The sequence below is a fragment of the Mangifera indica genome, chromosome 11 (assembly GCF_011075055.1).
Source record: "Mangifera indica cultivar Alphonso chromosome 11, CATAS_Mindica_2.1, whole genome shotgun sequence".
NCBI lineage: Eukaryota > Viridiplantae > Streptophyta > Magnoliopsida > Sapindales > Anacardiaceae > Mangifera > Mangifera indica.
The window spans coordinates 5,432,152-5,447,433 of NC_058147.1; the positions used below are offsets into that span (position 1 = coordinate 5,432,152).

Here is a 15,282-nt window from a genome sequence, read left to right on the forward strand (position 1 = left end):
CGATAAATCAACATCAGAATAATCGTCTGATACAGATTCGTAGGTCGAACGAAGACAAATCGTCTTTGTTTCACCAAAGAGACAAAAAGACTCTTTGTCTTTTTGTTGAACAAAGACGGTTTATCTTTATCTAATGAACCTCTTCGGTGGGACGACTGATGGCCAGAGAAGAAGATGTTAAGGTGGTCGACCAACAGTAGTAGTGGATTCTCGTTGACGAAGAATGAAGAAAAAATTTTAGAGGGAAAAATGAATTTTACAAACTTTTAGATGGGGAAGAATTGTTAGTTTTCCAAACTATGGGGATGAATGATATAAGCTCTTAAAGTTTTAGGTTTAATGATAGAATAACGATTTTACCATTTATAATTAACCGTTTAATTTAGGTTAATAGTTTATGGGTGAATGCTTGAATTTTTAAAACCCCATGGATGAGATTTTGGAAATGCATCAAAATTTGGGTGAGAATAAATCCTTTGACCTTTTTTTTTTAATTTCAACTCAGGTTTAGATCCAAAAAATCATGCTAGTAACTTTTTAATAAAATTATTTGTATTTATTTTAGGCATATAAATATATGTATATATATATATATATATATATATATATAAAATAAAGATACATAATATTTTACACGTAACATTTGAGGTTACCACATTTATTTTAAAGATTAATTCAACGACTATAATGATTTTTTATATTTCATGTACTGAACATAGTCTTGGACAAATAAAGGAAAAGTAGAGCGCTTGACAAAATAATCTTGTCAAGTGGTTGAGATGTTCCAGACTTCTTATCACTATAGAGTCCAAGTGATCACAAAAGGACACAAAGACGTGATTGACTAGATTTGGAAAGGGTTAAATGACAAGTTGGACACGGTATTTAAGAAGATACGTTTCCAACCCTTTCTTGAGGAAGACAGCTCTAAATTCAGCACTAGAGGGGCCGTAGTGGGTTAGATCGAGCCGGTGTAGCCCATTAGGCTTATGACCCACACATTAATGGGCTCCATGCATAGGGTTGGTCAATGAAATTATGTTTTCACTGTTCGGCCTTGTATAAATAAGGTTGGGTCAGACCTTACAACCCAACCCATTAATTTAAAAAAACAATATTTTTAATTAAAATTATTAAAATTATGTTTTTTAAATCATTTTTCAATTATTTAAATTGAAGACAGTATCTCAAATATTTTATTGATAAACCTTTACTTATAGCAAAAGAATATCATAGTTATATCACGATAAATGTTATAACATAATATAAATTAATTAATTTATTTATTATACAATTACAAATATAAATATAATATATATCATCTATCTTTTTGTTTTTAAAGTTGAGATTTGTAAAAGAGATGGGGGTAGGGATGACATCTGGGAGGGGTGAGAAGAGCATTTCAATTTTCATCTTTATCCTTGCAAGAGATATCAATCTTTGTTTCTGTTACAAAGATAACAAGGAGTCTCTATCCCTCCCCCATAAAGAAAAATTTTCTCTCTGTCTCTATAGGGAAAAATGTTCTCTTCATATCCTTTAAACACAATATAAATATATTAAATAACAAGTAAAATTAAAATCAATCCAGTATTTCAAGTATCACAAATATCATATATTAATAATTTTAATATGCACAATAAAAACCTAAATAAATATAAAAAACATAAATAATATATAACAATAAAAATTTATTAATATTTTAAGTAAATATATTAATATAAAGTGATAGAGATAGAGACAGGGATGGGGATAGGAGCAAGAGCAGGGGTAGGGGTAGGGGTAGGGGTAGGGGTAAGGGCGGGGGCGGGGGCAAGGTAAAGAGAGGACACATGTATCTTCGTCCTTGATTGCAAAGATCTTTTTCGTTCTTGCCTCTATCCCTTTTCTTGTTTTTATCAGAGAATTTCTTCCTCATTAGGGTCGGAGAGAGTTGGAACTTTTAAATTCAATCGAAATTGTTATCTTTAGAAATGGGAGTGTTGGGTTTATATATGAAAGAATTAAATATGACTTTTGTTAACAGTAACATGTTATGTCAAGTCTATCTATGGGTCTATTGTCTGGGCCCACACTCAAGTTAAACAACCCATAGATCGTGGTCTGTTATAATAACAAACTAGATCTTTTTGTGTCAAGCCGCAGACCAACTCAACCCAATTAACATCTATGTTTGATATGGTACTACAAACATCTAGAAGTAATATGGTAGATTAACCGAAAAACTCAAACTGATAATTTTTTGTTATCCTTGAATGAAGTGAAATGCAATTCAACTAGTACAAGTTCACCCTAATGACCGGTTTGAGATTTAATTATTATATCGGTCTCTCCAAATACCTACACTCATTAACATGACACAAAATGCAAGAGACATTTTTCAAGTAAGAGGTCGCTGGCATATAGTCACACGATCTCAATTCTTTAAGGAAGTTAAATGAGGGTACAACAATACAAACGTAGTGAAGCTCATGGTATTATACTGTTTGCATATTAATTATTGGGGAAAGGACAATTTTCCACCCAAGTTTTAGTTTAATCTCAAAAGTATATTCACATCTGATGCAAACCCTAAATACCCACTTAAAGTTTAATTTGTTAAGACATACCCACATGTTTTTCATTAAAGTTAAGGGAAAAATTCGTTATTTTATCAATAATATTAAAATAATTAAAATTTTATCTCATTTTCTTCTTTAATTTGAAAAACTAACATTTTTTCTCTAAATTAAGTTTTAAAAAATTCACTTTTCCCCCCTGAAATCCAACAACTTTCTCCGACGACGGTCGACTGATGGCAGAGGAGTTTTCATCCAAAGGTCGACAGAGGAGTTTTCATCCAAAGGTCGACCTCTGGATGACGATCGACGTCCAAGGAGGATGACTGTCGTCCAGATCTGGATGTGCTTCGTCATTCAGATCTGGATGACGCTTCATCATCTATTTTGGATGACACTTCGTCATCCATTCTGGATGATGAGTGTCGTCTAGTGAAGGTAGGCAAGCGTCGTCTATATCTAGACAACACTTGTCACTTGCCCTTTAGCCATGTCGTCATTGGTGGTCGGAGGGAGAGTGAAAAAAAATTAGGGATTTGGGGGGTGAAAGTCACTTTTCAAAGTTCATGTATAGGGGTAAAATGTTAATTTTTAAAATTGAAGGGGGAAAAACGATAAAATTATATAATTTTAATATAAATAATAAAACGACTGCTTTATCCCTATATTTAACAGAAAACTTAACAATTGTTTAGAGATTGATGAGTGTTTAGGTTTTTCATTTGCCATGGGTATACATTTGAAATTGGGCTAAAACTTGGGTGGGAAATAGTCCTTTTCCCTTAATTATTAGGTGTAGACTCATGAAAAATAATAAAGACAAAGATACTACATTTTGTGGATTAATTATCCCTATTTAACAAAAAGAGGTTTAGTATCTATCAGTAGCTATGAGAAGAATGATTCCTTCGTATAGGGATGACAACGACAAGGAGCAGGAAGGTAATTTTAATCCCTATTTCTGTCCCGATCCCATTAGAAAGATGACAAATATTCTTCGTCTTCTTCCTCTAAAAAAAATTCTCTTTCTATAGAAAAAATCTCATTTTCGTACTTTTTAAACATAATATAAATATATTAAATAACAAAATTAACTAAAATTAAAATCAACCTACTATTTTAAATATCATATATTATTTATTTTAATATATACAATAAAAATATAAATAAATTTGAAAAACATAAATAATATAAAGGTATGTTTGTATTTAAAGCAAATATATTAATATAAATGAGTGGGATAGGAAGGAGCGAAGACACATATATCTATATCTCGATTCGTCTCTAATTATAGAAATATTTTTTATTTTTATTTCTATTTTTATTGAAGAGTATCCTCCCTGTTAAGATTAGAAAGGGTTGAAAACCCTAATTTTGAATCGAAATTATCATTTTTATCTCTAAAGTTCGACCATGTAGTGGCCAACTAAAATAAAAAAGAGAAAAAGCGCTCCCATGAAGTCGTACAATACAAATATCTAGCTTCCCTATTTTGTTAGATCACTAGTGTTTTCTTTGATTTTACATAATTGAATATCCCAAATAATTTCGAAATTTTCGTGAAGCGAAAGGAAATATCAAAACTACCCTAGTGTTCGATAATGCAGTCAGGAGGAGGATCTTCCACTGAACAACCTAAATGCTACGAAATTCATTACAAAGAACCTCTTGACTCGTCTCTGATAAATTATTTACAAGCCGAAAGCAACTTTTTTGCAGCTTGATTGTTAATACTTTGGTGCAATTTGATGCCTAAGTGACTCAATTGGAAGATCTCGCATTTTCGCAAAATAATTGGGCTACAAATTATGTAAGCTCCATTTTTTGTATAACATTCATTACATATATTTTTTCTAACACGACATTGGTGTTGATGTTGAGATCGACATACCACATTATCATTCACGTTAACATGAACTTTAAAATAACAAGACGAAATTATAAAATACTAACAATTGACATTATTTTATATTTTGTTGAATGAGATTAACTTTTCGAAATTAACAAAACCAAAAAAGGGTAAAATTTTATTTATATACGAGAGTATTTTCGCCCAACCCTAATCATGATTATGTATAGATATGACGTTTTAGACTCTTGGTTCTATTTATTCCGACCACTTTAAAAGTAATTAATTTAATTAATTACCAAAAATTTTGAATTTACCAGTTTGGCCCAACGGTGAGTCTGTGACAAAGACCGTGAAGAATTACACGGAACGGAGGAGTGATGCTACGGCGGATGTACAGAATCGCCACTGCCCTTATGATTCCTACATAAAACCTGGAATGTATCGAGGCAGAAAATGGCAGAGTCTCAATATTTTTCTGTGAAAAACGTTTTGCAAAAATTTATCGAATGTTTCTATAAAAACGCATTTGCCATTTTTTTTTTTCGACGAAGATAATTTGTCAGAAAATCATTTATATCATAAACATTTCAAATGTTTTAAATTGGCCAAAAGAGTTATTCTCACCTAAGATTTGATGTAATTCTAAACTTTTTATTTCTTAACTTTTAACAATTTAAAGTTTTTATTTATAGACGGTTAAAATTAACAAAATATGTTTAATTATGGAGATAAAATCGTTATTTAATCAATAATTTTAAAAATATAAAAAATTATATCATTTTTTTATCTAAACTTTAAAAATTAATAATTTTTTTCATGATTAAACTTTAAAAAATTGCATTCCCCCCTTAGGGTTCTAAATTTTCGTATATAACTTTTCGACAAACGATCAATTTCTCCAACTCTCTCTATCTCACCTGGTGATGTCTCAACCTCTTCAACAACCTCCTAACACGATTGGTTATCAACAAAGACGAGAGTCTTCATCAATGACCGATCGTTCGTTGATGACCAATCGTGCGGAGAGACGAAGATCTCGTGGTCGGAGAAACGGTGACAGTTTAGGGTGAAAATGGGAGGTTATCAAAAACATAGCAGAGAGATGAAGACAAAAACCCTAAATTTTGAAAAAAAAAAAAATAAGATTTTTCAAAACTAAAATACTTTAAACAGTGATGAAGTTATTATTTTTTAAAATCTACGGGAGAGAATATAATAATTTTTATATATTTTAATATTTTTATTAAAATAATAATTTTATTCTTATATCTAACTAAAAATTTTAACAAAATTTGACTTATGAGTAAGACTTTATATTTCTAAAAATTGATAAGTGAGAGTTTGAAATTACATCGAACCTTAAGTGGGAATAAGTCATTTGGCCTTTTAAATTTAAATATTTTACGGCAAGTACATAAAAGGTAGCAATCTTTTAAACATAAAATTAAGAAAATATAAAAAATATATAATTTTATGGGCCAGTAAGCAAGAACATGTAAATCAAACCGCTAAGAACCCGCAAAGATATTGTCTCAAAATCTTGGGCGACCTAATAACACAGTTCACCACCACATCTATTTTTAAGTAGAAAAAATTATAAAATGAAAATAATAAACAACATTATTTTGTATAATATTCCAAGTTAATTGGCATATGGATATATATTTCATTGTATATTGAAAGAAATAAAACAAAAATGATTGAAAGTTAAAATATAAATAAGTAAGAAAATGTATAATTAGGGAGCTTAATTCTTATAAATTATCAATTGGCCAAAGGAGTATTTCCCACTTAAGTTTTGATGTATTCTTAAAATTATATTTATGATGTTTAAAAAACTTAAAGTCTCACTCATGAACTAATTAGGGTTAAAATTATAATTTTATTAATAATATTAAAAAAATATAAAATTTATTATATTTTCCCCTACTAAGTTTTAAAAACTAACAATTTTACCTCCACCTAAAGTTTTTTAATTTTGAAAAGTCATATTTTTCCTTCAAACCTAAGGGGTTTTTTTCTCTTCTCTTGCCACCATCTTCATGCCGACGACCTTCCCTCTCTACCATAAAACATTGGTTGGCACCTCCTCTCTCAAGATCTCTTCATCTTCGATGAAGAGATCTAAAGAGGGGAGGTCTTTGTGTCCCGTTGTGTGTTGGCCAACGTTTTAAAGGAGAGGAAAGGTCGTCGGCATCAGAGATAATGGCTGGAAGGGTAAAGGAAAAAACCTTAGGTTTAGGAAAGAAATTATAACTTTTTAAAGTTAAAAAACTTTAGACATGAGTGAAATTGTTACTTTTTTAAACTTAGAAGGAGAAATATAATGAATTTTATATATTTTTAATATTATTAGTAAATTTTATCTCTGTCTCTAACAGAAAATTATAACGATAGTTAACCTATGGGTGAGACTTTGAGTTTTTTAAATCTAGTATGTATAACTTTGGGAACGCATCAAAACTTGGGTGGAATAAGTTCTTTGGCCTTATCAATTATTTTTACAGCACTTTTAACTAAATGAGTTGTGTTATGTGTATAATTTTTATGTATAACTTTATATACAATTTTTGTGCATAATTTTATATACAAATAACGATATATCATCATATGATTAAATAGTTAAAAATTAAAGATAAAATAATACATAATTATATTATGATATATTATTATTTGTGTATAAAATTATATATATAATTTTATTGTAACTATCATCCTTTTATAATTATTAAGTAATATTTTATATATAATTTAAATATATAAATATTATATTATTATATAATTTAATATTATTTTATTATTAATTAAAATTTCATTAAATATATAATAATATATCAGTCACATATTTAAATTATATTTAAAATATGTCATTGTGGTTTTATTAATAATTATTATCACGGAGATTCCAATATTGGATAAGACGGTAAAGTGGCTGCGCTGCCTTTATCACAATGTCTGATCGCTAACCGTATTTTAAACTTTACAAAACCCTATTCCATGATATGGACACGTCTTAGGACTTTAACATTCTAATGTATTTACAAAGCTCTAAAAGATTAATTATTGACAAAAATATAAAAATAATATTACATAAATGAACACTTAAAGCAAATATGAATAAAAAATTGAAGAGTTGTCGTATTATTGGTATAAAATTAATTAATTATATAATAATATATTTATGTTATACTCATATTTTAATGGATGAAATATTATTAAAATATTAATTGTACACGAGTCCGTAATATCAAATCTAGTTTTGACATGTATCGTTTTTTAATTCAAATTTATGGATTGAAAGCAATAAAAATATTTATTTTTAATATGCCAAGATTTGGAATATATTTATTAGGAATAATTATAAGAAAAATGTTTTAATTAAAAAACATACCAATCTCTCCGGATTCCTTCTAGTCAATCGCACTAACATTATCCTAAAAATTGGAACTTACATGAATGAAGGGACAGTACAACTGCAACCCATATGAGATATTGGTTGAGAGTTGAGACCAATAAAATTAGAATAAAAAAATATTTTTTTTTAAATTTTAGTTTAATCTCAAAAACATATTTATGATATTTTATAAATTTAAATATTTATTTATGAATTAATTTTTTTAAATTTTTTTATTAGAATTAAAAGTAAAATCATCACTTTTCTATTAAAATCTGAAATCCTAAAAATTTATATTGTTTATTTCTTTAGTTTAAAAAACTAATTGTTTATTTAAGAATTAAATGTTAAAAAATTCATTTTTTTCTTCATTTTTAGGTTTTATCTTCGATGGTTTAAAAGATTTACTCATTGATGTTCTCTATCGAAGGACAACCTTTCCTAGTCTAAATCTAATAACAAAGTGTCGTCTAAATCTAAAAAATGCGATGAAAGATGACAAAGCATCATCCTTCATCACGTCTTCTAAATTTGAACGTTGAACGATGAACGTCTTCTTTTGCGGTGGTGGATAGTCATATTTCGTGATTAAATCTGGAAGATAGATAAAAAACATTAACTATCGACAGAAATGGTGATGGTTGGAGAAAAGAAACAAACTTTTTAAACTTTGAGAATGAGGATGAAATATGAATTTTTAAAATTTGAAAAAAAATTATATTAATTTTTATGGTTTAGTGATAAAATGATGATTTTATCTTTATTTATAACTGAAAATTCTAACTGAAATAAACCTATAAATAAATATTTAAAGTTTTAAAATATTATATATATATATATATATTTAAAATTATACTAAAACTTGATTAAAAAATAACACTGTGCTCATAAAATCACAATGGTGGAGGCATTTATGAATATAAAAGTACTATGTTCGCGAAAACTCCGTAACTAAAAGATAATCATCGTTTACAAAATCAAGGCACATTTTAAAAACCAAAAATGCATTACAACGCCAAATTATACAATCCCAGTTTAGCATCAAATTCTGGGCGGACCTAACTAGAATGAAAGGCGTTTAGTTGGAATTATCTTTTATTAAACTGATAATTTATATTTTATTATTTTATATAATTACGATGGATAATATAAAAAATATTATTATTTTATATTTATTTATTAAATTCTTAAAATAAAAATGCTCTTAATTTTTAACTAAAATAATAAATAATAAGAAAAATATTTTTATACCAATAATCTTTTATATGGTAAAATAATAATATATTCATATTTTAAAATTATTTTTAACTAACTATAATAATTGTTTATACACATAAATTTGACCAAATATCCATTAATTTTTTAAACAATCTATCTTTGTGATGTTATTTTATTTTTAATAATAAAATATTATATGAACTAAATACAAAGTAATTCAACATATATGTTTGTTTCAAATAATGTTTTATTATAAAAAAATGAATGAACACTATAAATATATTATTATTATATTTAATAAAAATTGGTAAGTACAAATAATGATTATGTTTGGTTTTATATAATAAAATAATGATTAATATATTATTTTACATAAATATCATTAAGTATAATTATTTTAAAATAATTATTAATTAGAAATAAATATATTTTTGTCATAAAAATTAATAAGTAAATATATAATTATATTATAATTAAGAACACCTTAATAATCTTTTAATATGTAAGATAGAAATAGTAATCGTATTATTTGTTATATTATCTATTACATCACTATTGGTAATAAAAATTTATCTGAAATTTTTTATTACTTAACAAAGCATAAAGTTTGTAATAAAAAATATATTAGTAGAATAATCTTTAATTCCATGAACCAAATGCCCTATATACGTATAAAATTTTCTATACAAATTAAATTGATACCATCTAATTAAGTGATTTTAAAGTTAAAAAAAAATAATTATATCACTTAATCATAAATGGATATCTCAATTTGTCCATATAAATCTATACCATTTATTTGTAATAATTGTTTTCATTTAATTGTATATCTTTAAATTTTTAAATAAAGCTGAAGGAATTATTCGCACCCAAATATTATTGTTTTCCCAAGTTTAAACTTTTTTACAAACACTTTTTTACCCTTCCATAGGTTATTAAAATTAATTAAATTCATTAATTTTAAAATTTTATCTTTTTTTTCTTTTAAACTCTAAAAAGTAATAATTTTTCTTTAACTCAAGTTTTAAAACACAACATTTTCCTCTCTAGGGTTTACTCTTCAATCTCTAGTGTTATTTCCATTGCTATCACCGACAACCTCTCTCTCTCAACACTTCCTTTATTTTCAATGATCTCCTTTTGGTTAGTGTCGTTCCAAGCCAAGAAGATGAAGACAAAGACAAGAGATCTTGTCTTCGTCAATTGTCTTCTTAAAAAAAGACAAGAAAGAAGTTTATCTTCTTTTTGAAAGACAGAGTTTTATCTTTCTGACTTGGATTGATGTCTACTAGAGAAAGAGATGAGAAGAGACAGACTATCAGAGAGAGAGAAACGTGTCAGGTGGAAGAGATCATTAGCGATAACGTTAGAGATTGAAAAGTAAACTCTAAAAGAAAAATATTGTTTTTTAAAACTTGAGTTAAATTTTTTTTGTTATTTTTAGAATTTAGAAGAAAAAATAAGATAATATTTTAATTTATTTTTAATATTATAAATAAAACAATAATTTTATTTAAAAAAATAATAGACATAATAAACCATGAATAACTAATGAAGTTTTCCAAAATTAAAAAACCGTATATGAGAAAACATCAGTCTTTCGTGGGAATAAGTCTTTGGGCTTTAAGTAACTCGTCCGCGGAGCCATAGGGTCAGACAGGGGACGTGGAGGCGTGACTTGCGATCGGCGACTGGCGTCGACCTGAATTCCACGCCAGAGGTCCCACGTAGTCGACAGAAAGTCGCATTTTCGCCTTTAGTTTCTCTCTGACTTTCCTACTACCTACGTTCTAATTTCCATGCCATTTCCTCTGATCCTCCAAGTAAACTCCTTTTGTATATATATATAGCTTACAATGCATACAATTCAACATCTGCCACCTTCAGCTTCTTTAAGACCGTTTTCTCTCTCGGTCTTCAACAAAATGAAGAGCCGCACCAACACCACTCATATTATATCTTCCAAATGGATTCCTTTTATCTGCTTATCATGTTTCGCTCTCGGACTCATATTCAGTAACAGGTTCTATTTTTTTAGGATTTATATTCGGATCCTTAGGTTTTAGTTAGATGACTTTGATTTCTAATATACGTATGACGGTGATCAGGGCGTGGAACCCGCCGGAATCCTACGGTCACTTCCTTTCGCGCCAACGTCGAGACCAAGAGTTGCGGATTATTTCCAGTGATTGCGTTACTAATAAAGTATGTTGGATTGCCGCACAATTTCACTTTCTAGATTTCGTCAATTTTTTTTTTTGAATTTGTGTAATTTTTTTTTTTGGTGACAGAATTCTAAAGAAGATAAAGATGAATTCAATGAAGTTATGAAAACCCGTGGAGCAGTTCAGTGAGTACAAACGATCTGGTTAATTATAATTTAGCTTTGCCAGTCTTGAAATCAGATTAATTTTTTACTAATGAATTTGCTTTCTACGATGTTGCTATTTTGGATACACGTCAGGTCTTTAGATAAGGCAATTGCTGCGCTTCGGATGGAATTAGCAGCGTCCCGCAGTTCCCGGGAAAAAGCTAGTTTAGAAGGTTCTGCTTCCAATTCCACCAACTTGAACCCAAAAAAACCGAAAGTGTTCATGGTTATTGGAATTAATACTGCTTTCAGTAGTAGAAGGCGGCGTGATTCTGTTAGGGAGACTTGGATGCCTCAAGGTATCTTTCGTTTCTAATAGTGTGCGTTGAGTTGATTTTGTTATTATTAATTTCTTTTTATAACTGATTGTTGTGTTTGTTTAGGAGAAAAGCTTGTTCAATTGGAGCGTGAGAAAGGAATTGTGGTCCGATTCATGATTGGCCACAGGTAAATTAATTTCGGTATAAAATGTTAGTTCCATTAACTGTGATGGAATGGTTATTGAAACGGTCATCCATAAAATTGGAATCTAAAAGCTTATGATGCTAGTTCCTCTTCTGGTGTTTCTTTTTATATATTTGCTTTAGAATCCAATTTCTTCTTGTAAGAATTAAATTCACCTTGTAAACTATCCGACTGTATTGCAGCCATTCTATCTGCAACAGAACTGAGTCGATGTTATTGTGGAGGATTTCCATGCCATGTGGTTTATAATCTGTAGTTCTAGAATTGAAAGTGGACCATACTAGTTTGAAAAAAAAAATTATGGTCAGATTTTTGTAAAAATATCCAGTTTAGTGTGATCCATTTGAAACAACCTTTGGCACTGGTAACTATAATGATGTTAGGACATATTGGCTGGTAGTTATTTGAATTAAGAGTTAACTAAAAAGTTGTCAGAAAATATATTAGTTGACTTAGCTGTCCCGCTCTTCTGATTACAAGGTTTCTATGTGCTTGATGTCTGTTTACTGTGTTATTTTCTAAAGGACATACTCAATATATGTGTATGTGTTGTCAAGTGGAATTAAAGCAGATGCCTATTTGTTAATGCTAGAAAACTACTTACAATGACATGCTATGCTGCTTAATTGTGATGACCTTTGGCATTTTCCATCATTTTACAGATCATTTGTTTCATATGTTGAATGTATAATTTGTGCTAGAAACTAAATATTAACCAGAGTGTTCTGCAGTTGATGTAATTGGGAACTGAACCAAAGTGTTATTTGCATTATTTGATACAGTGCAACATCTAACAGCATTTTAGATAAAGCTATTGATTCAGAAGATGCTCAGCACAAGGACTTCCTGCGGCTGGTAAGAAGCAAACACACAGTGGTTTTGTATGTTTGGAAAATCTATGAATTTTGCCAGGACTTTATGACAACTTCTATAATCTTGCAGGAGCATATTGAAGGATACCATGAATTGTCTGCAAAAACAAAAACTTTCTTTGCCACTGCTGTTGCAAAATGGGACGCTGACTTCTATGTTAAAGTTGATGATGATGTCCATGTTAATCTAGGTATGCACTTTTGCTGGAAAATTTTTAGGTTCCATTTCATTATTGAATGATAAATATAGTTTAACTACCAGTTCTGAGGTTGATTTTCTATATCTTGCTTGTAGGTGTGCTAGCTGTTACTCTTGCTCATCACCGTATAAAGCCCAGAGTTTATATCGGGTGTATGAAATCTGGACCTGTCCTTTCTCAAAAGTAATTCCCCTGCTTTATGTTAGTGAGAATGTCACTGTTCAATTTACTTTGACATCCATTCAGAGGTGTTGTATAAATCTTATTTAATTCCTTGATTTACCCCAGGCATGTCAAATACCATGAACCAGAGTACTGGAAATTTGGAGAAGAGGGGAATAAATACTTCCGACATGCATCTGGGCAGATTTATGCAATTTCGAAGGATCTTGCCACATATATCTCTATCAACCAGTAAGCATTGTGAACTCTTGTGAAAGTAGCCTAATTAATTACACTGGGAGCTACTTCATTACGGTTTCTAGTCTATTCTCCATAATGCTGAAATTTACCATATAAGTGGTGATCTAATAATTCATTTTCTTGTTTACTTGTGCCTAAACCAATCACTACATTGAAAATGTATCTCTTACAAGTTGGTATAAAATTTTGGTAGTACTGCACTGTTTTTTTGTTGAAGTTGATCATTTGGAAATGTGTAACAAGCCAAAATTAATGAAAATGCCAAGGATGATTCACGTGTAATTCCCTGCCTATATGTCTAAAACAGATTGGTTTAGATCTGGTAGTTTTTCAAAATTTTGCTTTTCCATATGTGGTGAGCCAGCTAAATCCTTGGTGGTGATCTTTGTGACTGCAGGCCCATATTACATAAGTTTGCCAATGAAGACGTGTCACTTGGTTCATGGTTTATAGGTCTTGAGGTTGAGCACATTAATGAACATAATATGTGTTGTGGAACTCCACCAGGTATGATTTTGAAAAATGATGACTGCTGTGTTTTGAAAAATGATGACTAGATGGGGATTGGAGATCCTAGAAACAACAAAATGGAAGGGATTAGGCATATTTGCAGGGATAGACTACCAGTTGGGAAATTTGTGAAACATTCAATGATGAAATTTAGCATCATTATGATTATAGCATATGATATGTTTATATGTGCAGATGAGATTCTTTAATATATTTGTTGCAATTAGGTAGTTTAGTATTAACCGTGCATTTTAAGCTCTTGTTATTTATCCATATTAGGTTGGGACACCCTTTGAGGTATCTGATCCATTGATATCCATACCATGAGTACTGTGTTTAATCAGATCTGACCCCTCAATTCAACTTGAATAGCCCATAACATTCATTAGGTTAAATAGTCTTTTCTTGTTTTTTAATTTGCATCTATTGTATCTGCCTCTGCAGATTGTGAGTGGAAAGCACAGGCAGGAAATGTCTGCATTGCATCATTTGATTGGAGCTGCAGTGGAATCTGCAAGTCCGTGGAGAAACTAAAATCTGTACATGAAAAGTGTGGTGAAGGGGATGGTGCTGTTTGGAGTGCCCAGTTTTGAATCAATACGAGTCAAAGCATCTCACAGGTGAAGGCGTGGTCAACAAGAGAGAAAAACTACAAACTTGAAATAGGGAAAGGAGTGGCCTTATAGTAGTTCAACTTTGTGGAGATTACTGGGTAGTTCTTGAAAGCAAGAGATCCCGTGTGTTTGCCGTATAAGAGTTGACTCTTTAACCTGCTTGCAGATGCTTGGGTATGAAGCTAGAAGTTGGTGCAGGTTCAAGATATGATCTTCCCATATGAGTGAGGATACAATACAATGCTATTCTTACACAAATTTAATTTATACTTTTATTTTTGTCCAAATTTATGAATTGATGTAGCTTTCTCGATAGGTATATTATTATCAAAAGGCTTAATGTAGGGCCAAATATTTTGTTCCTCAAACTTTGCAGTACCCTGTCTCTGATAAAAATAATGGAATAAGCCCTTGTGAAATTTCATGACAAGAAATTCCTGTTCACAGTATCTTATTTATCTCTAGTAAAGTGTTCCGACAAACTTTGTTTATCGATTACACCAAAGTATTCTCTCTCTATCATCTTTATTGACTTTTCAAAGTCTCTTCTTATGCTCCTACCTCTATGTAGTTCCTCCATATTTCACGGAGGAGAATTAGAGTTACATGTATATAATGTATTTAAATATTTCTATTTCAAGTATAATTATGGAGATTTATTTTTATTTTAATTATATAAAAATAAAATAATTATATTAATTATATGATCCCATTTGATAAAAGGTGGTAATTTTTTACGTGGACATAAGATAAAATTAAAAAATAATAATTTAGTAAATGTTAAAAGTCTAATAATTATGGTAGT

General features: G+C 29.6%; 1 protein-coding gene across 1 annotated transcript; it reads left to right on the forward strand.

Annotated features, from left to right (window-relative positions):
• Nucleotides 1-10,642: 10,642 nt before the first annotated feature.
• On the forward strand, nt 10,643-14,975 carry LOC123229874 (beta-1,3-galactosyltransferase 7-like). Its single transcript, XM_044655877.1, has 11 exons — nt 10,643-11,045; nt 11,131-11,227; nt 11,314-11,372; nt 11,487-11,692; nt 11,777-11,840; nt 12,641-12,713; nt 12,801-12,921; nt 13,026-13,113; nt 13,219-13,344; nt 13,751-13,860; nt 14,308-14,975. The coding sequence occupies exons 1-11, from the start codon at nt 10,879-10,881 to the stop codon at nt 14,454-14,456; spliced, it is 1,260 nt and encodes a 419-aa protein (XP_044511812.1). The 5' UTR covers nt 10,643-10,878; the 3' UTR covers nt 14,457-14,975.
• Nucleotides 14,976-15,282: the final 307 nt, after the last annotated feature.

What these genes read in the sequence shown, in the direction of transcription:
- LOC123229874 (XM_044655877.1), top strand. Translation starts at nt 10,879, where the DNA reads ATGCATACAATTCAACATCTGCCACCTTCAGCTTCTTTAAGACCGTTT. An exon ending in GGACTCATATTCAGTAACAG is followed by an intron (nt 11,046 to 11,130) that starts GTTCTATTTTTT and finishes GACGGTGATCAG; the next exon opens with GGCGTGGAACCCGCCGGAAT. An exon ending in GTGTTGTGGAACTCCACCAG is followed by an intron (nt 13,861 to 14,307) that starts GTATGATTTTGA and finishes CTGCCTCTGCAG; the next exon opens with ATTGTGAGTGGAAAGCACAG.